This window comes from Onychomys torridus, chromosome 7, assembly GCF_903995425.1.
Source record: "Onychomys torridus chromosome 7, mOncTor1.1, whole genome shotgun sequence".
In the NCBI taxonomy this organism is placed as follows: Eukaryota; Metazoa; Chordata; class Mammalia; order Rodentia; family Cricetidae; genus Onychomys; species Onychomys torridus.
The window spans coordinates 47,890,442-47,915,132 of NC_050449.1; the positions used below are offsets into that span (position 1 = coordinate 47,890,442).

Genomic DNA, 24,691 nt, shown 5'->3' on the forward strand with positions numbered 1-24,691 from the left:
TTTTGTTTCTGAGATAAAGTCTTATGGTGTTGCCCAAGCTGGCCTTCAATTACTAGGTTCAAGCAATCCTCTCATCTCAGCCAACTTTATTGTATATATTTTTAAAGTCCTTACTCCCACAAAATGTATTAATTGTGATTATCATGAACACTTAAGTAATATATTAAAATTGATCTCTGGCAATTATCATTCAACACTAGGCAAGCTTAGTTACCTTGATTGGCCTAGAGAGAAGAGTGACCAAAAAAAGTACTAAAGAAAGATGGCCCTTGGTGTCCTCTAAAAGTAAACGGAAGCAACACTTACTGGGAAAATACTGAAAGTCGGAAAAGCAAGAAGCAAATACCAGAAAATACAGTGTTCCAAGAATATTACTACCAAGTAATGGTGCATTTACATAACTATTAAACCTGATACAAACAGCTGGCTGAGGCAGAAGAAATTGATTACTATTTATTACCATGGAGACCAGATTTAATGTATCCTCTACAGAATATTATCTAGTAAAGAACAACTTCCAGAAAACTAACAATGTTTAAATTACTATGATTGCCTATCATAGTTTCAAAACTTCTTTTTTATAATCTTGTAGTGACATACAACTGTCAAATAATGTTGCTCTTACTGAATTCATAGAATATAAATATATACTATATTTACATTAGTATTAAGTTTGAAAAATGAGAGGAAAAAGAAAATCTGAGAAGTCCACAAGCTACAATTTAACTCTTTCAAAATAAAACCTGTTCCAAAGTTTAAATAAATTCTTAAATGTTCACTCAACAAACTTTCACTAAATTAACAAACTCAAACCATCTATGTGTCATACTATATCAAACACAACTCACTAAATTTCTTGATAAACATTTACTGTTACTACAGATGCAAGGCACAGCCTGCTGCTCCAGCTCTTGGCAGATGCTGAAACAGACAGGCTCACTGTGTCCATACTACATTTTATCTCAAAACCAAACAACACTGCTGTTATTGAAATTTGGAAGTAATTGATTCCTCTCTCTTACTGGCTTAAAAGTTACGAATCTTCAGTGACAGAACACCAATATACCTAAGACTGTGATGTGAGGCCTACAGTCTTTCCACATAGTGTAAATGCTGGTAGAGCAATGACCATCATCAGCTTTACAGCACTTCACAATTCATGTCCACACATTCTGAGAGAATTAAGTATGTTTAAAAGACATTTAATAAAGTAATTAAATCTCTTACTCTTCCATGTTGGTTAGAGCACTCCACACAACTGACTTGGATGTTGCCATGTTTAGCACCAGGGATGATCTGCACACATTCAAAGTCGCTCGCCAGAATAACAATATCACAGCCTGATCCATATGCCTAAAAAGGAAAAGTTTTACAACATGTAAGAGATATAATTTTCAATTATTATTACATATTGTCTTATCTTGGATTCTGATACTAATATAAAAGTATACCTTGACATATCTTACTAAACAATTACTATACAAATAAAAAGACTAGAAATCATATCAAAAATATGTAAATCAATGTATGGCATTCCATGCATATATCATTCAAAAACCGCTTTCAGCAGGCAAAAGTTCTTCCAGTTTTTGTACACTACAGCTTCACTATCTAGAGCTGAAGAATCACTGTTCAGAGTTTTTCTCTGGAGCTCACCTCTGAAAGCCCTAAAGGAAATAATAAAACCTCCACTTAAAAATAGTAAGTCACTGAAAACAGCAACGTATTTGCAGGGTTCAAACCAGGCTTGAGAAAAATCAAGACCACCTTCAGACATGCACCTTGCAGCATAAGCTATACAGCGTAAAGATCTGGTAAAGCCACGTGAAGAAGACCCCAGGCAGGATGCCACACACTAGGACATGACTAGGTAAATCACCCACCAACAGGGGGTGGGGAGTGCCATGACAGAGAGCTACATGACAGTGGCAAAAGACAGACTCAATAAAGACAGCATACCCTCTTTAATCTCAGCAAATACCTAGAATGATATTTATTGTGTTATTACTATTATTATTGTGTCCAAACTCAGGTCCTTAGGATTCTTGCACTCTTTCCCTGAGTTACACGTCAAGTAAGTACAAACTATTCCACACAGGAATGTGCTCAAGAGGGAACTTCAAACATGGCTCCTGTCCATAACAGATCGAACAGGAACCTGGGCTGATGATAAGGACAAGCACAAAAAGTGTGATCTTTCTGCAGTGAGAAAGAAAGGGAAAGAGGAGGAGGAAAAAGAGAGAAATTTTCTGGATCAGTATGAGTACAGTTGCTCCTATAATGTGTGTCGTTACTGACAAATGCTATGCAGAATTCTCACTACTCAGTCACTGAGAGGCATTTTATTCCTCCTTGTTTCCAAGGATATCACCACACTCCTAAGCTGGAAGGAAGCTTAGTTTTCTAATTCTGCAATGGTTCTCAAACCTGGCTGCATTGAAATTACTTAATAAATTTGTTTAAAAATACATCCCCTTTCTACTAACACTTGGAGGGGAACCAATCTGGTGTTGGTGTGGGCCTGGCGTTCTGCTTATGTCTTTCCTCAGGACAATGAAATTCCTCATTGGGTTTCTGAGCTTCGAGTGCGCCCTGTGGCTGCAGCTGAAGCCCAACATGGCAGAAACCTATTGGGCCTTCGTGAAAAACTCTCCCCTTCCAATGGGGATTGAAAGCCCAATAGGGCCAGCTTTGGCAAGCATTAACGTAAGCCTAGGAACTGCAGCCATTCGGTTGGATTCTCCAGAAGATAATGTATGGTAACTGCTTTTTCAAGTATGTTTGAGAACGTGTCACCCAGACACCTAGGAGATTAAGGATGACACTGAAGATCACTGACCTCCATTTATTAACAGTAGCATGACAGCTAAGCATTTTCATTCTCACAACCCTATTTAATCTGGAGTAGTATCTACTTCTCAGGAGTGGCTCTATGCAACATTTTTTTGGCCTCCTGAAATTCATTTAGCCCCCTTTAAAGATACCTTAAAATTTGTGAGTCTGAATGTAGCCATTATGAGACCATTAGTTCTGCTCCTTGTGAGCTGCCTGTTTTTCCTTTATGGTTCTTAGTTGTTCTTTTGCAGAGCTGCCAGCTTAAGTCGTGCTGGGATCAAGAATAATGGGCCTCGGTGGTTCATGTTCCTGGAGTTGTGTCCATGCCAATGGATACCCACATGCTCCAGAAGAGAATTTTACATCGCTGCTGCAGTTGTTGCTGTTATAACAGTGACGACCACCGCTACTACTATTTCTGGGATTGCCATTTTATAGTTGGTTACTACAGCTAGCACAGTGGAGACCCTGGCAGCAAAAGTAGCTTCCACAGTTAATTTTCATTGTATTGGCCATGACAAATTTAAATCAATAGTTATATACATTTTGATTGGCTTTGAAAGTTATAAATTTATAAACTCAAGTTCCCTTTGCTCTCGGGGTACCATCCTACAAGGACTCCAATTTGAAGGAAGGCTCATTAAGGAAGGGAAGGGCTCAGTTGCCTTTAGCCTACCCGCTATGGGTGGGTTAAGACTTCTGTTGGTCTTTTCTGTGTCGAAAACACAGATTGCAAGCCCAGCGCCACTTAGAGATCTTTGGCAACAGTTAACTCTGTAGCTCTCACATGATTGAGCCTGTATGATAATGAGTATTCAGAGACGGGTAATGCCTGGGGGGATACTCACCAACCTAAGACAAAAGCCTGTGTGGCCTGGACAGGTGTCTCCATGTCAGGTAAGGTGACTTGCTGATGTCCCATGCAACCTAAGTCAGAAGCTCAACTTTTAGTAAAGGGGGGGGGGGAACCCTGTAGGTCCCTGGCCCCCATTTTGGGTAACTGTTGCACTGTTTGCCTACCTTGACCTTGATGTCCTTCCTATGCTAATTCCCTACAAGATTCCACCCTCCTGAATGCTAAAGGGAAGCTCCTTGTCTGTGTATCCAGCATATTGGACATTAACAGCTTAGATGTAAGATTGTAAAACATCAGAAGCGGAGTTGGGGATTTAGCTCAGTGGTAGAGCGCTTGCTTAGCAAGCGAAAGGCCCAGGGTTGGATCCTCAACTCAAAAAAAAAAAAAAAATCAGAAGCAAACTTCTGCCCTCTGGGGTTCTCCCATTGTGCTGTAAGCCTGTATTTAAGACCTCCTCCCTCCTTCAGTAAATGGCATTCGACATCCAAAAAAAAAGGAAGAAGGAGGAGGAGGAGGAGGAGGAGGAGGAGGAGGAGGAGGAGGAGATGGGATCAAGATCATGATGGGGAAACCCACAGAGACAGCTGACCTGTACTAGCTGGAGCTCACTAACTCTGGACTGACAGCTCGGGAACCTGCATGGGACTGAACTAGGCCTGCTGAATGTGGGTGACAGTTGTGTGGCTTGATCTGTTTGTGGGGTCCCTGGCAGCAGAACCAGGACTTATGCCAGGTACATGAACTGACTTTTTGGAGCCCATTCCCTGTGGTGAGATACCTTCCTCAGCCTTGATACAATGGGGAGGGGCTAGGCTCTCCTTCAACCTTGGTATGCCAGACTTTGTTGACTACCATGGGAGGCCTTACTCACTCTGAGGAGTGGATGGGGGTAGAGTGGGAGGGAGGTGAGGAGGGGGGAGAAGGGGAGGGAGGGGGAACTGGGGTTGGTATGTAAAATGAAAAAATATATATAAAATATATATATATAAATATACATAAAATAAAATATATTTAAAAAATACATCTCAAGCTTATTAAATCAGAATCTTCATATATGAAAGAACATGGGCTGATTGATACAGGAAGATCACTGTAAGTTCAAGGCCTGCATGAACACAGTGAAATCTTGTATCGGAAGCATGGGGCAGAGGTGCCGAAAAGATAGCTTAATAGATGCAAGTGCTTGCCTGTAAGCATGAAGAGTTTGATCCCCAGACTCACATTTAATAAAACAAAACAGTGTGTCTGCTTAGTGCTGCCTGTCTGCACGGGTGTAGAACCATCTGTTGCCTCTCGGGGGCACAGCCCTGAAGAGAACAGACTTACTGTCTCCCAGCAGCCATCCATTGCCATGGAACTGCATCATGCTCTAAGATTTTCTAGCCTCTAGAACTATGAATCATATGAAACCATTTCTATGTCCAAAAATAAAGTAACAACAACCATGTGTAGTGGAAGGCATGGTGAAAGGAACTTGTAATCTCAATCTTAATAGAGACAGTCAACCTAACAATTTTTGGTTCCAAACATCTAAGTACCAGGAGAAATGGATCAAAGAATGTGGAGTTGCTGCTGATAATTTTCAGCTGGCAACACAATGGTTATAGAAAACCTACCAGAAGGCACTCTCCCAAAGCCTTCCTTTAATAACCTACCACTTCCTGTGACCTGAGAACAGTTCCTTCACTACCTTCACAGGTTGCTTCTGTGAAGAAACTGCAGTCCAGAGAACATCAGTCACTGGCCCAAGTATATAGAGTGAAGGGTATTCTGCTTCATAAAAAGTTCCTGTTCCAGGGATGGGGGACAGCTTAACTAAGAGCACTGGCTGCTCTTACAGAGGGCCTGGGCCCAGTTTCCCGCACCTACATGGCAGCTTAGAACCATCTGTAACTCCAGTTTCAGGGGGATGTGATGCCCTCTTCTGGCCTCCACAGATTCTGCATACACATGTTGCACAGACATGCCAATCCACATAAAATTAAAATTTTTTAAAAAGTTCTTACTCTAAACTGGGCATTGTGGCACACATATGTAATCCGTACACTCAGTCTGGAGAATCAGGAATTCAAAGTCATCCACAGCCACATCCAAAGTTCAAGGTTTGATTGAGCTACATTTGAGACCCTACCTCAAAAGCCAAAACAGAAGGAAAAAAAAATTCCTGCACTTTCCATTGTATTATCATGTCTTACTACACTGAGATGTGCTATTAGTCCTAGAAGGACCACATTCAGCTGTGTAATCCTAATACATTTACCACATCATCTATAAGGGAAAGTGTGTGCTCATACACACACACACACACACACACACACACACACACACACACACACCAGCATGCTATGTACTCACTTATAAGTAGGTATTAGCAGTAAAGTAAAGGATAATCATGCTACAATCCAGACCCAGAGAGGCTAAGTAACAATGAGGGGCACATGAAATCTCCCTGGGAATGGGGCACAGAAAGGTGTCTCGGGCAGACTGGGGACAGGTAGAGATAGGAACAGGAGGATCCAGCAGGGGGAAGATGGAGGGAGAGAGTACTGGGAGAGATACTGGAACTGGGGGCATTTCAGCAGCAAGGTAGAAACCTAGTGCAATGGAAACTCCCAGGAGCCTACAAGACTGACCCTAGCTAAGACTTCTAGTAAGAGGGGACACAAAAGGAGAGATATGGAGCCCGAACTGGCCATCTCCTGTAACCAGGCAAGACTTCCAGTGGAGGGATTGGAACACCAACCGAGCCACCTAACCTTCCTCCTACAATTTGTCCTGCCTACAGGATGTGCTGTGGTAAAGGTGGCACAGAAATTGTGGGAGTGGCCAACCAATGACTGCTCCAGCCTAAGACCCAGGCCACAAGAGGAAACCCACCCTGACACTGCCTGGAGCACCAGGACACAGTCCCTAACTCAGCCATCTGTGACCCCCTACACTGTAGATGATGACACAGTTAACATAGTCTTCCAAGACCCCTGAGACTATCATCTGTAGCTAAGGAGATTGGGGCTTTTGGTGCATGCCTGTAATCCTAGCATTCAGGAGACAGAAATGGGAAAACTACGCCAGGTTCAAGGACAACCTGGTGATAGAATGAGTTCCAAGCCAGCCAAGATGACATGGAGAAAGGGGGAAAAAGATGGTATGGTAGGCATGCCTGTAATCCCAGCACTAGAGACACTAAAGGCAGGAGGATAACCACTGAGTACCACACAGGCCTGAACAACAGAGCCAGTCAAGTCAAGGCCAGCCTGGGCTACACAGTGGGTCTCTGTCTCTATGGCACGAACAAAACAAGGTGGGCATCCCTTTTCTAGACCAGTCACCATCATACCCACCTCTTCCAGCAGGGGTTCAACTTAGAGCTGTCCCTTGTGAGTCATTCTCAAATCTTAAAGAGCCCAGAATGCACTGGCATTACAGAGGTCTGCAATGAGCAAGCAGAAAGCTGGGCATTGGTCTCCACAGCGTCTGAATCTCAAAGACCTCAGCTGGAATATCAAGGTCTTTGAAAATATGGTTATACATTCTTCATCTCTATTTGTATTATATCCATATACCTGGTAACCCTTTCCTCAATAGTGATCTGAGGCAATCCCCAAATAAGCCCTCATGTGCCTAACAGAAAACAACAGAGATGAAGAAATAGCTGAGTTCCCATGTCTGCTTTTATATTCTGTTTATGACAATTTAACTGGCATCACAAATTCTGGCTGGAAATGGGTAAGTACTTTTACAACCTTTTCTAATGGTTTTTGTTTGTTTGGTTTTGGTTTTTTGGTTTGTTTGTTGGTTGGTTGGTTGGTTTTTTTTTTTTTTTTTTTTTTTTGGAGACAAGATTTCTTTGTATAGTCTTGGCTGTTCCAGAACTTGCTCTGTAGACCAGGCTGGCATTGAACTCACAGAGATCTTCCTGCCTCTGCCTCACTAGTGCTAGGAGTAAAGGCATGGGCCACCACCGCCTGGCCTCTAATGTTTGTTGGGTTTTTTTAAATCTTATTTTAATTACTTATTTTTATTTAGTGTGTGTACACTACTGCCTGTAAATAGGTCAGAGAGCAACTAGTGAGAGTCAATTCTCTCCTTTCACCATGAGTGTCCTGGGAATGAAACTCAGGTGGTTGGGCTTGATAGCAAGCACCTTGACCCATGGAGCCCTCTCCCTAGCCCTGAACATTACTCTGGCTGACTATGCAGACCAGAATGACCTCTGCCTCCTGAGTGCTTGGATTAAATGTGTGTTACCATGCCCAGCTGATACATGGTAGTATCTTAAAACTGGGGTGTAAATATGAAAACATCAATCAACTTCTGTTTGTCCAAGTGTTAGAATTAGAGGCATACATCACCAGATCCTGAAGTCATCAGCAAACTTTTCATATCATTTGAGATGACCACCTACATAGATGAAGATGAACTTGGAATTACACAACACAGAAACAGTTACACTTATGGTTATGGTTTAATTCCAGCACTTGGGAGGCAGAGGCAGAGGCAGACAGATCTCTGATTTTGAGGGTAGCCTGGTCTACAGAGTGAGTTCCAAGACAGCCAGTGATACGAAGAGAATCCTGGTCTCTAAATAATTAAGTAAGTAAGTAAGTAAGTAAGTATAATAATAATAATAATTTTTAAAAATAGCATGTCAAAGATAGGAAAACATATAGGTGGAATCTGGAGAATGTGGGGTCCCAAGGTTCTCCCTCCTGGGAGTCACACACAGCATACTTGTTCCTCTATAACATGTATGAGGTGTTTTTGCTAAGGAAGGTGCACTTATGAATAAAAGACTAGGGCTGTTATTGAAGGTAGTTATACCAGCATTGTGTCCATGTACACATAGTCATAATAATCCCAATACCCCAGAAGGAAAACAGAAGTTCATTATAAATCAAATTGTTCTAACAAACAATCTAGACAGAGTGGTGGGTAAGATTCAGGACCCTAGTAGGCATTCAGACTAAATCTGTCAATAGTAAGAATATTCCAATACACAAATCCCTAGGAGCCAGTCAAGCCTGAATCTACCTGTGCCGTTTCCTGTGTATTGTGACATTGGAATCCATGCATCATTTTTGAACCTTGAATAGCTGTTACATATCTGTGATTTTTATGCTGATATGCCAGCTTATAAAGAGTTTCTAAATATTAACCTATTTTATTATACAATATCAAAATATTACACTGTCTAGCCCAGGCACAGAGGCACGCACCTGTAATTCCATCACTAGGGAAGCAGAGGTAGGGTGATCATTGCAAGTTCCCCAGCTTGGTCTACATAGTGAGTTTCAGGCCAGCCAAAAATACCATATACTTCTACAACATCACTGATCTCAAAAGAAAATTCTTGCTGGGCAGTGGTGGTACTCGCCTTTAATCCCAGCACTCAGGAGGCAGAGGTAGGTGGATCTCTGTGAGTATGAAACCAGCCTGGTCTACAGAGTGAGTTCCAGGACAGTCAGGGCTGTTACAGTGAAACCCTGTCTTGAGAAAACAAAACAAAAAAAGAAAAGAAAAAAAGAAAAGAAAATTCTTTATATTGGGAAGCTATGAAGTTCATTGCACAAGTCCAGTTTTCCAAATTTCTAATTCTAACTTCATTTTTAACACTGCCAGCAAATAATGTCAGAATTTTCGAAAGAGCATCTTTGCTTCATTCATTTTTGAGAAAATGACTGTCAATACCTAATTCCTAATAGCTTTGGTTTATCAGATGGTTTGGTTTTTGTTTTTGTTTTTGTTTTGTTTTTTTTTGGGGGGGGGGGGTTTGAGACAGGGTTTCTCTGTGTAGCTTTGCGCCTGTCCTGCAACTCTCTCTGTAGACCAGGCTGGCCTCGAACTCACAGAGATCCGCCTGCCTCTGCCTCCCCAGTGCTGGGATTAAAAGATGTGCGCCACCACTGCCCGGCTATCAGATGGTTTTTCAAATAAAATGGTGTTCTATGAAACAAACAGTTTTAGCTGAGCTCCTAATTAAAACATCCATCCATTCATCCAGACTACTGTCCTTAGGTACACATACATACGCATGTGCATACCCTTTTGCTACATTTTTTTTTTTTGAGCTGAGGATCGAACCCCGGGCACTCTACCACTGAGCTAAATCCCCAACCCCTTGCTACACATTTTTAAAGGACATGCTTTGAGTTCCTGGACAGGCTCCAAAGCTACACAGAGAAACCGTGTCTTTAAAAAAAAAAAAAAATGTATTTAGAAAAAGCTGACCATGTGATGCCCTTGATGAGCCTTGATAGTAGGCCCACCTGTCAGCCCTCCTTACTTTTTATTCTCAGACAGAGGCTCATTAGTTCTCTAAGCTAGCCTTGAACTCACTCTGCACCCCAGGTTGCCCTTAAACTTATGGTTCTCCTGCCTCAGCCTCCCAAACAGAAGAGATTACAGCTCTGTACATCCAGAATTCTGTTCTTGAACTACATAAGCTACATAAATCTGTGGACTGAGTATAAACCAAACTTTTCATGTGTTGGCTTCTTTTGGTTTTAATTGTCTTCATCTTGTTGGGGAGAGAGACTGTTGCCACCTGCTTGCCAAATACTTCGGATTTCCTGGGCTTTTCCTTAATTCACAGTAGAAAGACATCACTATGATTTAGTATAATTAACTGTTATTATTATGTCTGAGAAGAATCAATATTTAGAGGATGTGAAGAAAATGCACCTATTTGTAGGAGAAAAAGAAAGGAGGAGGAGCTGATGTTGCTGTCTCTCCTCCTCTTCCTCCTCCTCCTCCCACCACCCACCCAACCCCACTCCCATCTAAAATATCACCCACCATTTGTCCTTTAAGTCACCCCATCAAATTACCATAATCAATGAGTGTCAGATTCTATTCAGAAAGTCCCTTCATACCAATGACCTCTCTGTCAGGAGAAGGTTAACTGTGAGATGTGTAAGATTAGGACATGGGGAGCGGGGGGAGGGGAGCTGGGGCCGAAGGGCAGGGCATGCATGCCTTTAATCCCCCTCCCGAGTGCTGGGAGGCAGAGCCAGGCGGATCTCTGCTAGTTCAAGACCAGCCTGGGCTGCAGAGTGAGTTCCAGGAAAGGCATAAGGCTACATGGAGAAACCCTGTCTCAAAAAACCAAAAAACAAAAAACAAAAAAACCCTAAGCACTCATATAAGAAAAGGATCTGAAGTATTGGCAACTAGTCTTACATGTATACATACATCAACTCAGCTCCTAAATTACAATGAGCTACCTCTAAAAGAAATAAACAGTTCTCAGTGAGAACATCACTCGCGTCCATGCTCCTCAGTACCTACACATGTTCTTTTCCCTACAGTAATTTCTTAGACATTGACAATTGAAGAGAAGAATCAGTAATGATTATCTCCCATCTCCAGACTTCAGGGACTTCAACTAAGTCTATGAGTGTTCACAGAATGCCGTTCACATCCAGGGTTGACGGGCTCCATACCATGGCTGTGTTGCTATGCTTAGAGAAGCTCACAGAGAATTTACTTGCCAGTGGGCACTCTGCAGGACAGTGAATGTCACCCTCACTCACTCTCCCGGCAATGGCGTGGGAGACTGGAACCACGGTGGAGGCTGCAGGCTCCTGGATGCATCATCCAGAGTACTTCCAGGCTTCAGAATCCTTACGTGGCTTCTCCCCATATTCTGGAATTCCTCCCATCACCAATGGACACTTCAAAGGATCGCAGAGCACAGACACTACAGCTGCCCTGCACGGCAACTTTAATGTCAGTTGCAGAAATCACCCAGTGACAGATTACAAATCCACTACAAAATCAATAAACAGGGAGTAAAAACAAGAAAGAAAGAAAGAGCCACACAACCTGTACAAGTTGTACCTGCTCCCGAGTAACAGTCTAAGTTGACAGTATAAATTAGACTTCCAGATCAAAACTCTAATGCAAATGGATTCTACAAACTCTAAAATTAAGGGCTGGAGAGATGATGGCTCAGAGGTTAAGAGCACTGGCTGCTCTTCCAGAGGTCCTGAGTTCAATTCCCAGCAACCACATGGTGGCTCACGACCATCTGTAATGAGATCTGGCGCCCTCTTCTGTATACATTAACCAACATTCTGTACTCCTTTTGATGATTAAATACCAAGAATCTGATTAGTTGTATACCAGTGGCTCTCAACCTTCCTAATGCTGCAACCCTTTAATACAATTCCTCATGTTGTGGTGATGTCCCCAGCCATAAAATTATTTTTGTTGCTACTTTGTAACTAATTTTACTACTGTTATGAATTGTAATGTGGATATCTGATATATGACCCCTGTGAAAGGATTGTTCAACCCTCAAGGGGTCACAACCTACAGGTTGAGAACCACTGTCCTAAATTTTCCCAAGAATGGTTTGTGGCACACAGCTGTAATGCCAGCATCTGGGAGACTGAAATAGGAAAATTGCCAGTTGAAGAGCAGCCTGAGCAACACAGCAAGAAGATGAAGAAAGGGGTGGTGGGGGTGAAATGGTTCAGCAGATAAAGGCACCTACCACATCTGATGGTCAAACCCTGGAACCCGCATGGTAGAAGGACAAACACACACATTTAATAAATTAATTAATGTAGTTTTTTTTTTTTTTTTTTTGGAAGCTGAGGATCAAACCCAGGGCCTTGCGCTTGCTAGGCAAGTGCTCTACCACTGAGCTAAATCCCCAATCCTAGAATTTTTTTAAGGAAGGGGAGGGAGTTCCTTGTCAGCTGTGAGCCTACTGCTTCAAAAATTCTGTGAATGGGCTTTTTATGAAGCCCAGAATTCTAGAGTACCAGACTCTGGGGTCTTAAGAGACAAGCAAGCATCAGCTAAGATCTAGAACTTCACCACCATGTTATAGTGCCATCCGTTTTTACTCTGGCCCCCAGGAATTTCTAAAGAAATTCAGAAATTCATGCTGGGCGATGGTGGCACACACCTTTAATCCCAGCACTGGCAGAGCCAGGCAGATCTCTGTGAGTTCAAGGCCAGCCTGGTCTACAGAGCAAGATCCAGGACAGGCACCAGAACTACACAGAGAAACCCTGTCTCGAACACCCCCCCCCCAAAAAAAAGAAAGAAATTCACTAAATGCATAGAGAACACCTAATTCAAGAATTTCTGTTTACAGATGAAAACCGTAAAAATGTTGAGGTGATTTTTATCAAGATCATAGAAGTACGTGGACACTGAACTCTTACTATGAAGGAAGGCATTCAGAACCACACCAGAGTTTCTAGGAAGCTGCTAATCTTCCCACCTAAGCAGAAAAACAAATTAACAATCTACACAGGGCCCAGTGTGGTGGTTAAATTTCAGCACCCAAGAGGCAGAGGTAGGGGATCTCTACATATCAAAGGCTACATAGTAAGACCCTTTTCTCGGGTGGGGAGAGGGGGACCCACAATCTACACAAGGACTTGGCATTCACACACTCACATACCAACTGACACTAAATATGAGCCTACAGTTTTTAAAATACTGCCTATCGCCAGGCGGTGGTTGCACACACCTTTAATCCCAGCACTCAGGAGGCAGAGCCGGGTGGATCTTTGTGAGTTCGAGGCCAGCCTGGTCTACAGAGCAAGATCCAGGAAAGGCACAAAGCTACACAGAGAAACCCTGTCTCGAAAAACCAAAAAAAAGAAAGAAAGAAAGAAAGAGCAAGAAAGGAAGGAAGGAAGGAAGGAAGGAAGGAAGGAAGGAAGGAAGGAAGAAGAAGAAGAAAGAAAGAAAGAAAGAAAGAAAGAAAGACTCCCTATCAACTCAAACAAAAAGTTACAGTCCGAAGGGGCCAGCTTCTTCTAAACCTTTGACTTCTGTCTTCCCCTTCACTCTACGAATAGGCAGTCAGACACATGAGGTGCCACACCTATTAATAACCAACCAGTGTTTTGGTTTTTTCTTCTAACTCTATGGTGTCTCAGGCGAAAGTAACCTCTCCTTCCTCCTGAGTCCCCACGAGAAGTGCCTGACAGTGCCATACAGCTGGCCAGCTGTATTATGTACTTAATCCTCCTGTTAGATATCTAGGTTCTACACCTCTCTGGTTGTCTCCCTTGAGTCAGAGGACTGCCCTTTGGGGTTTTTAGTCCACAGAGTCTAGCACATCAATACATTCAACAAACATGCTATATGTATAAGCACGCTGATCATTATGGTGTTGTCATAGTTCTAAAACTACAATGTTACTCTACAGTAAAGTTAAAAACACATCTAACTGCTAGAAAAGAGGGTATGTGACACTATATAACTTTTTGTTTTTAATTTATTTTTTATGAGTATGGGGGTTTGGGCTGTACATATGTCTGCACCATCTGCATCCCTGGTGCTGGGACTGTAGTTCGAAACAGCTGTGAGCTGCCAGATAAGTGCTAGAACTGAACCTGGCTCTTCAGAAGAACAGTCTATGGGCTTAGCTGCTAAGAAGTTCTCCAGTTCCTATCTTCTAGTTCTTAAAGGAACAGTTTTTCAACAGACCAACCTTTTATAGTGGTATATTAATTAAAAATTTTTTAATATTTTAAAGATTTATTTATTTATTTATTTTATGTAGATGACTGCTCTATCTGCATATACAACTTTCTTTATGCCAGAAGAGGGTATCAGATTCACTAGAGGTGGTTGTAAGCCACCACGTGGTTGGTGGGAATTGAACTCAGGACCTCTGGAAGAACAGTCAGTGCTCTTAACTTCTGAGCCATCTCTTCCAGCCCATAAGTTTTTTGTTTGTTTGTTTGTTTGGTTGGTTGGTTGGTTGGTTGGTTGGTTGGTTGGTTTTTTGAGACAGGGTTTCTCTGTGTAGTTCTGGTGGCTGCCCTGGATCTCACTCTGTAGACCAGGCTGGCCTCGAACTCACAGAGATCTGCCTGGTTCTGCCTCCCCAGTGCTGGGATTAAAGGCCATTGCCTGGCTCTTAATTAAAATTTTTAATTGCAGACCAAACATGGTGGTACATGTCTGTACTGTAATTCCAGTATTCCAGAGGCAGAAGTACAAGGATCACAAGTTCAATTCAGTCTAAGCTAGACAGCAAGACATCAAAAGGCTATGAATAACATTTGTAGATTATGTTTTTCAACATTCTAAGGGCATTTGCTGCATAATGAAGTCCTGTGGCAGACAAGAAAAACTGTCTACATGAAGAGAACTTGCTTGATATTCAGCCTTGGTATTACTCCATCGTTGGCTTTTGTTGTTCTTGCCTTTAGAGAGCCCTAATACTAACTAACCTTCCCAAACTATACATGTTCTTGTCTATCTGCCCATTTGTACTCATGTTCATGTTTAATCTACCAATATATTATAAACTCCTTAAGAAATGAAATGACTAATTTTGCAAACTTATATCAGGGTGTTAAATTCATATGAGGCTGAAATGAATAACATCAATAGCTCTATACATGTAAAAAAAAAACACATAGGACTCTCTAAGGACAGATGGCAAAATTTTAAAATTATATTAATAAGCATAATTTATTACCATTATTTTAATAATTTAATATTTAGAGAAGAACTATTTCTCAAGAAAGTAATGAACAATAAATGTGATATATATACCTTTAAAAAAAACCTCAACTCATTCACTTATCTCAAGGTAATTAAAGACAACATAAACAAATACAATAAAGCACAGACATGGTAGAACACCCTTGGACTACCCAGGATCTAACTTATTTCAGAATAACTGTTTTTAAAACTTACATGTTACACTAAAAAGAACAGACTGATATAAAGGTGATGCTTTAAAAATGACATTCAAAAATGTCTTTGTTTGTTTGTTTGTTTGTTTGTTTTTCAAGACAGGGTTTCTCTGTGTAGCTTTGGCGCCTTTCCTGGAACTCACTTGGTAGCCCAGGCTGGCCTCGAACTCACAAAGATCCACCCGGCTCTGCCTCCCAAGTGCTGGGATTAAAGGTGTGCGCCACCGCCGCCCAGCTAAAAAAATGTCCTTTTAAAATGGTATTTACAAAGTCACAATTGAACGGTGAAAGAAAAAAGAAAGCTGCTGTGGACTGACAGAACACAATGAAAGCCATCAGTCACCAATGGCACGGCACGGTCGCTGGGAACACCCACTACAAACTGTGTCCGTCATCACCAAGCAACCACTTAAAGCCCAGCCAGCCAAGCCCCCACTATGTGCAGTGAAATACACAGAACAGTATTTTCCAATTGTTACAATGTCATAAGTGTTGAAAATCTTCTTAGAATAATCCTATTCTAATTTTCACTTTATAGATATATAGATTTTATGGATTCTACTCTATTCTGAAAAATAGAATGGTGCAGTGGTGGCGCACGCCTGTAATCCCAGCACTTGGGAGGCAGAGGCAGGTGGATCTCTGTGAGTTCGAGGCCAGCCTGGGCTACCAAGTAAGTTCCAGGAAAGGCTCAAAGCTACACAGAGAAACCCTGTCTCGAAAAACCAAAAAAAAAAAAAGAAAAGAAAAGAAAAGAAAAGGCCCCCAAGGTTCAAAGCAGGCTCTCTGCTAAGAAGGAAACTTCTGAGAAAAGCTCATCAAATGGATAGTCACAAGATTCATTTCAGACACGCCTAGCACCCCTTTAGTCACCTGACCCAGAACTGAGGCTTTTTTATCAGACTATTATAAACTCAACTAATATGCTCTATGTAAAGAGACCTCATTTTCTGTAATTTTATTTTTACTATATACACAGTTATTTAAGGTATTTGTTAGTTGATTCTAGGGTGCTTGAAAACATTTTATTATTGCATCTTTAAGCAAATATGTTTTCATAATGCCCAGAAGATCATTTCTAGTTCACACCAAGATAACTGGAGCATGGCATGTATAATTAAAATACTAAAATGAAAGGTGTACAAAACAGATCTGTATTTGCACTTGCCAAAGGGTCAAAATAACACTGTAACAGACAGCCATCCTAAACCAAATAAATTTTCAGTTTTAGTTGGAAGCTAATAAATAAGCAAGGTTGTCCTGATGAACATTATTATGTTCTACAGAGCTGGAGGACTTGAGTTCCTTACCAGCAGCCATGCCAGGTGGCTCACAACTCCCTATAACTTCAGCTCCAGGGGATCTGACACCTCTAACCTCCAAGGGCACCTGCACAGACACACACACACACACACACACACACACACACACACACACACACACAGATACATAGTTTAAAACAAAATAAATACTTTTTAAATGAAGACTACAGTAAGATCACTGTCACAGAGGGACAATGTGAGAAGCGCTCAGAGTCAAACAAAGTGAAACACAGCAAGACATCTGATGAGGATTCCTTAACGTGACTACTAGGAATAACTATATATTCTCAAACAGTACTCGAAAAAATTGCACTAGCAGCCATGAGAAAAAGAACTGAAAGGCTGAGCTGAGTACAAGGAATCACATTTAGAAGTTTTCTTACGAACACAAGGTTCTCCAAGGAGGTGTTGACTACAGACATGCCAAGGGGTAAATCTGAAAGACATTATACCACGAGATTTGGTGACAGGATAAATTCAAGTGGGAACTATGGCCACAGATGGTCTGTGGCATACCCACACCTGCAAAGCACTGTCAGTTCTCACTGGCCTTTCCAGGCAGAACCTAGTTTAACTCTGCAAACCAGCTCCGCAGAGGGATAACAGCAACACTATTTGTGTTTTGTTTTGCTTGTTTTAAGACATGGACTCCTGACATGGTGGTGGCACACGCCTTTAATCCCAGCACTCAGGAGACAGAGACAGGCTGATCTCTGCGAGTTCGAGGCCAGCCAGGGCTACAGAGTGAGTTCCAGGAAAGGCATAAAGCTACACAGAGAAACCCTGTCTCAAAAAAAACAAAGAAAAAAAAAGACATGGCCTCCTACCTCTACCACCTAAGTACTAGATTACAGGTGTATGCACCACCACACCCACCTAATGCTTCTCTTTAGATGGACACAGTAAACTACCATCACCCCATGGAGGGGAAACACCCATAATCAAAAGTCCAGATTTACTTCTTATGAAGGAAACCCATTCTTCTGTTCCTAAGGGTCTTCCTCCTTCTCTACACAATAAAAGACACAAAGGTATTTTCCTCCTCTATTCTCCAGTCTCCACACACTTAAAAGATCAATCTCCATCCTATGTGGTTTGCTTTTTTTTTTTTTTTAAACAATTTTCATTGTGGGGGAGGAGCACACATGAGTGCCATAGGGAGCATACAGAGGTCAGAGGGCAACCTGCAATGAGTATGTTCTCTCCTTCCACCATATGAGCCACAGGGGAATGGAATTCGGGTCTTTAGGTTAGGTAGCAGGCACCTTTACCCAGAGAGTTATCTCACAGAGCCCTATACTGGTATTTTAAATCACATGTGCACCAAACACACTGCCACTGATAGCGACAGACCAGTATGTCAAACGACCCTGCTTTTTAAAGGATTCTTTCAAAGCTGGAACAAAGCTGAACTAACTGCCTATAAGAATTAATAAAGCCAAAAAGCGACCTTGTCGGGTTATTTTTAATGAATCAAAAAACATTAAAAACAGATAAAGTGTTCCAGAATGCACTGCTACATAATGATTCTGCAGTTTTGCTGTAATTTTTTTCTGCAGTTTTAAAAACATGCTGCTGTAAGGCAGACATCAGATCAAATGGTTTCCACTGTCCAAAAGGCATATTACTAAGTAATATCCAATTTTACTATGCTTGATTATCAATACATACTTCATAAAGGTCTCACTAATACAATTCCTTCAAAGAAGGTCCGTGTATAAATTTAATTTTAAAAAACTCATTAATCCATATGAGTCTTATAAAACAATCTCTAGGAGAGCTTGATTTTAACAACCTATTCTCAAAAAAAAGGACTGATGATCCCATCTAGTTGAGAAACATGTCTATATCGTGTAGGTAGGTACTACTTTCCAAAGCGTTATGTTTACATACATTTTTATCACACTCCCAAGAAAAAGTCATAAAATGTACACATTACTTCATGTTTAAAAAAAAAAAAATTACCTTGCAAAGATTAAGGTATTACCTAAAAGGATTACCAAAACGGAACCTTGCGCTAGATAAGATAGGCCACTCCTGGAAAGGTGATTTCCATTCTAACTCTTTGAGGAATAGAGCGAATTCTCCCATTCCCTTGTGCTAAGATTCTGCCTTGGGAGATACAGAGGGCGCGTTTAAAGCCTCAGGCTGGTCGGGAAGCCAGGGCGCAGCGTCGCCTCCACACCCCACCACATCCCACACCAAGACGGTTCGCTGGCAGCCGGGAGCAGGTGGAAACCGCCCCGGGCTTCGGCCGCTGCAACTACCTCCCTGCACCGCAGACCCGGGGACTGCCCCGAACCTTCCAGCTCTGCCACCGGCGCGCTCACGGGGCGGACGAGGGCGGTGATTCCTCACCCTTCCCCATCAAGCCCAGAGCCGAGGGGGCGTGGGTGGGCCCGCCGCTCGCAGCCCTACGGGAGGCCCCGACCCTGCTCACCGTGAAGGGGACGTCCCCGACGCTGCCCACGGAATAGCAGTTGTCTCCAGGGTTGACAGCCCCGGTGAGGACCTGATGCAGATGCATCTCCGGATCCCGGCTGGACCGAGCACTGAGACAGAGGAGGACGAGCCCCGCGCCCCGCCGCAGCCGCTGCCTGCGCGTCCTCGGGACTCAGAGCCCCGCTCGCCTGTCGCCTGACGGACGCCGCCCGGCCATGGGAGGCTCCGGCCGCCGCCGCCGCCGCCGCCGCCCGACCGCCGCTCGGCTGCGGAAATGCCCGGATGCTCCCACGGCCTGCCGCACCGGCGCACAGTGCGGGCGCAGGGCCGCGGCGCGTGCGAGGCGGGGGCGCCGCCGGGGAGCGCGCAAGCGGGGCGCGTGCGGGCCGTCACGCCGCGCGCAAGAGACAAGCCGGCGCACGCCCGGCGCGGGGACGCGGTGCGGAGGGGAGAAGGACGCTCACTCGCAGCCGCGCTCTCGGCGCCGCGCGTGCGCGCACCAGCGTCTCCAGGGCAACTGCGCGCGCCGCGTCGCGCGGACCCTCGGTGCCGGTTGCGCGCGCAGACGTGCGGGAGTTCCCTGGGAGCCCGGGGTCCAGACCTCCGGGGGCGGGGCCTGGGGGCAGGTCTGTTTTGCAGTGTGTTTAAGCTTCTCTCGAGGATTTAGTGCGTGATTTGTCAGCGCCTCTGACCTCCGGGGAAGGACACTGCCATCACTGGGAAATCCCATGATCTTAGGGTCCTTCTGTCTGTTTTAAAGTGCCCCGCATCTTACAACCTTTGGGGGAAGCTGAACTCCCCCGACAGCAGATTGTTTTGCTCACACTCTTTCTCACGCGTGCCCCTAGAGACCGGTGATTCCTCTAGATATTTTCCCCCCTGTGAGTGACGTCATGAAGTCTCAGAATCGCCTGCTTTTCCAGACTGTCAGCTAAATTGAAATCAGATCCCTGCTTCAGGTCAATTCATTGCGAATTTTTTAGTTCAGGCTACAGAGAAGGAACAAGGGTTAATGAGGAAAAAATTCAAAGCCAGACAAGCACCAGAAGTGTTACGACAGATACAAAAATCGATGAGGCCACAGAAGGGGAAGAACAGTGTGTTGACTAAGGGGCTGGAAGGAGCCCTTTGAGGACATAGCCTAACCAGACACTGGATACGATTTTGACAGGGTACAGGGCAGCTAGAAATACCGCATTACAATAGAGAAATTAGCGGGAACTAGAAAGTAAAATGGCTGGGGGAGTTAGAGGCATTAAACTTGTTTAGTGCTTGAGGCAGGTGGTACTGTAAACCAGTTAGGGAAAGGATATGATAGTTAATAAGAAATAAAGACACCCAGGGTGGTCTTTGCCCAGATTTCGTTCCGCATTTTCGGAAGGCTATGAGCTACTTCTGAGCTGAAATTTATAATCAGAGCTGCTTTGGGAATGTGACTGTGCAGCACATCCAAGCGTTAAGCTGAGGGCGGGGGAGAATAGAAGCAGATTTGGCATGGTTGGTTACTGTTCCGTGAAAAGCAGCAGAAGCAATCAACTAATTCCCAACGACCTAAGGCATATCCCTTTTCATTTAGCGGCATAAACACCCAGACTAACATCTCGAAGTCACCCCCCACCTCCACCCATGCGTTTCTTTTTGAAGTTCACGATCCATGCCCCTCATCAGCTGCCCAGCCCTCTTGCCATTGTCCCACCCTCAGCACTTCTCACCTAACTACCAGAGTTGCCTCCTTGTGCTGTCTTTGGTACATTTGCTCTCCAGTCCATCCAGAGAAACCTTTTTCGGCTAGCTTTGTTTGCGAGTGCTGGGAATCCAGGGCCTGGCACCAACAAGGTAAGCTCTGTCCCTGAGCTACATACGCCACCAGCCCAAAGAAATTGCCTCTGCTTACAATCTAGTAGCTCCCATTCTCGATGACTTCAAGTCCACATTGCTTAGTTTGTCTGACAATCCCATTCAATCTGGCGCTGCCTAATCTTCCTAAGGTTGTTCTATTACTCAGCCCCTCTGAATTAATGCTCTCTCCAGAGCATTCTAGATTTTGTGGGGGTTTTATTGTTGCTGTTTTCATGTTATTGCTTTCAAGGGACTTTGCCTATGCCCTTTGTACTCTCTGGAATGCCTCCCTCCCCTTGTCGACCTGACAAACTATATTATAACTCAAAAGTCACCTTGACTACCTCCCAAATACCTCAAGACTTCCTCCTCTGTGACACACACAACACACATACACCACAATCGTGTGTTTGTTTATGCTGTATGCTTGCTTACTAGATTCCATAGACATTTCAAGTCAATGTCAGTATTTAATTTCCCCTAGAACTAGAATTGTAATACTTTATTTACTGATATATGAGTTAAAGATAAATACCCGCAGCCAGCCAGGTGTGGTAGCACATACTTACAATTCCCAGGACTATGGAGCCTGAGGCAATAGTATTGCTTTAAGTTCAAGGCTAGCCTGAGCTACATAGCAAATTTAAGGCCAATCTAGAATACATACCCAGTTCCTGCCTCAAAAAAAAAAAAAATCCTTATACTAAATTTGTCATTTCTGTCTTTTTATTTCTATCTTTTTACACTTTGTACAATTTGCTGAATTCTGGGAAATTGTTGATTCTGTGTATTTCGTGATAGACAGTTGACCATGAATAAAGATAGAAAGATACATGGCTAAAAAGAAACACATTAAAGATATAACAGATAGTAAAACAACAAATGATCCTAATCAATAAGTCCCACATTACACATGGATAACCATAGAAATATTTACTAGTGTTGACCTTGGTCATAGCAACATCCTCCATTGCACATACAGGCATAGCATGTATCTGTAAAAACCGTATAAAACAGTTAAATATCATCATAAAATCCTATCTAAGGAAGTTTAATTCCTACAGTTACTAAAGATTTCCTTCCAGGCGGTACAGGCACATGTCTTTAATCCCAGCACTGAGGGAGGTAGGGGCAGAGGCAGTCAGATCTCTGAGTTCCCAGCCAGCTTGATCTACAAGAGAGCCAGGACAGCCAGGGCTACACAGAAAAACCCTGTTTAAAAAAAAAAAAAAAAAAAAATTCAGTAACTACTAGAAGCAAAGTAATCTGAAGCAATTCTAACACTATATTCATAAACAAAGGCAAATGTTTTATGAAATGTCAAATAATAGAAGAAAAATGGAGGGTGTGTTACAGCAGTCAGTGTTTTAGAAGAACAGCTACTTAGCAACAGTATCTCTAAGTATCAGAAGTGTTTTAGCTAGGTGTGTCAGCTCACTCTGGCAATCCCAGCACTCAGGAAGCTGCGGCAAACAGATCACTGTGGGACATTATCTCCAAACAGCGAACACTCACAACGGAAGAAACAGCCTTTTAAAGCCTGAAAACGATGCTTCAGGGGTAACTCAGCCACCAGTAAAGAGCTTGACTTGAAAATGTGTGGATTTGAGTTCAATCCCCAGAATGCAGGTTTAAAAAAAAAAAAAAAGGCAGGGTGGCGGCGGCAGCGGCGCAGGCCTTTAATCCCAGCACTCCGGAGGCAGAGCCAGGAGGATCTCTGTGAATTCAAGGCCAGCCTGGGCTACCAAGTGAGTTCCAGGAAAGGCGCAAAGCTACACAGAGAAACCCTGTCTCGAAAAAACCAAAAAAAAAAAAAAAAAAAAGGCAGGTGTGGTAGTACATGCTTGTAATTCCTGCAAGGGGGGGGGGGGAGGTGAAGCTGGACAGATCCCTGGAATTCCCTGTCCAGCCAGTGAGAGACCTTGTCAGAAAAAAAAAAAAAAACAAAACAAGATATCAGGCTCCTAAAGAGCCAAGGTGGACACACACACACACACACACACACACACACACACACACACACACGCTGGAACCCATTGTTAATACTAGATTCTGGATGAACCTTCACTGCATTAGCCAGCTGAGACAAAACCACCATGGAATGAATCATCCTAAGACTGACTGAAGTATTACTGATTCTGCATCACTTAAGTATTTCACAGCTGGTTCCTGTTTTGTAGCATTCCATGACATTTTGATCCATTCACACAACTGTGAAGCAGAGCTCTTCCTCATTCTCACTGTATCAACTCAAAAATCTAAAGCCAACCTCCACCTTTCCCTTCTCCCCTTGAGAGTCCTTAAATGACCTCTCAATAACTATGTCTCAGATTGCAGATGGCAAGTTAAGTCTCCTAAAATTGTAGTCAAGCCTCTTATTGTCCAATCTGGCCACCCCTAAACTCACCCTCAACTAACAGTGTCTTTGATAGTCCACTGTTTTATTTCTTCTTTCTCCATCTACTCTTGTACATGGACCTAGAAATAAACAAGGTTTTTTTCTCCTGATTTGGAAATATCTGTCATGCTAGGTAGACTAGGCAGGCCTCAAACTAACAAAGAGCTACCTGAGAATGTGAAGATTAAAGCTCCTTTAAATTAACGTAACACGTGACTCAAGAGAGGGCTTAGGGGCTCAGAGCACTGGCTGCTCTTCCAGATGACTTGGGTTTGATCCCCAGCACCCCCATGGCAGCTCATCACTGTCTGTAACTTCCAATCCTAGGGATGCAATGACGCCCTCTTCTGGCTTCTGAAGGCACCAGGCATGCCTGTGATGCACTGGCATACAGGCAAGCAAAACACTCATACAAGTAAAATAAATATTTAAAAATAAATGAACAAAACAAGCAAACACAATTGTAAGGTAAGTGCCTCATGTCCACAGGTTTCACGTGCTTTTGAGGCAGAGTCTCAGGTAGCCCGTGCTGGCCTCCAGCTCAGTCTGTTATGTGAACTGAACTTGACTCCTGATTCTTCTGCTTGCCCCTCTTTAGTGCTGGGATTACCAGCAGGCACCACCACCACTACCACTACCAGCTCTACAGGTTTTAATAGTAAATACCGTAGCGTTGGATTTGATAGCATATTAAGTATCAGCGGGACTTAGCTTTCCAGCAGTAATCACAAAACCAACACCCAAAATACAGTGGCCAAGAATAACAGTGAACAGTATCTCAGTGTCTGTGGGTAAAGAATTCGGTTCTAGCTTAGGAGGGAGGTTCGGGTTCAAATGCAGTCCAAATGTCAGCTTAATAGTAAATAAAGGAAGCTTGATACACAAAGCGTACAAATAACTTGATTACATTTCTATAAAAATTTTACAGAAAATAAATTGATATCAAGGTCAAAAGATCAAGGTAGACCCTGTAATGGCTTTTATACTGTAACCTAAGAAATCATGCCATCGGGACTGAGAATATGGCTCAGTTGGTAGAATATTAGTTTAGCATGCACGAACCTTTGATTCCTGAGAATCACAAAACCCATGGTGGTGGCACACTCCTGGGATCGCAGTACTTAAGAAGGAGAGGCAGGAGAATTGGGAGTTCTAGAAAAGGGGGCGGGGAGTCAGAAGTATAAGAGGAGAGAACAAAAAACAAGTATCTGAGGGAGGGAGGAGACGGGCTAAAGAGATGGCTCCAATGTTAAGAGTACTTGCTGCTCTTCCAGAAGACTCAGGTTCAGTTCCCAGAATCCACATTATGGCTCATAAC

At 43.1% G+C, this 24,691-nt stretch overlaps 1 protein-coding gene across 9 annotated transcripts in view; it reads right to left on the reverse strand.

Annotated features, from left to right (window-relative positions):
* Window positions 1-19,487, reverse strand: part of Dmxl2 (Dmx like 2) — a 127,556-nt gene extending 108,069 nt beyond the window's left edge. For all 9 annotated transcript variants that reach the window (XM_036193063.1, XM_036193058.1, XM_036193062.1 and 6 more), the window contains exons 1-2: window positions 19,135-19,487; window positions 1,228-1,353 (exon numbers count right to left, since the gene is read on the reverse strand). In XM_036193063.1, coding sequence (XP_036048956.1) covers window positions 1,228-1,353; window positions 19,135-19,221 — 213 coding nt within the window. In that variant the 5' untranslated portion in view covers window positions 19,222-19,487. The remainder of the gene's footprint in view (window positions 1-1,227; window positions 1,354-19,134) is intronic.
* Window positions 19,488-24,691: the final 5,204 nt, after the last annotated feature.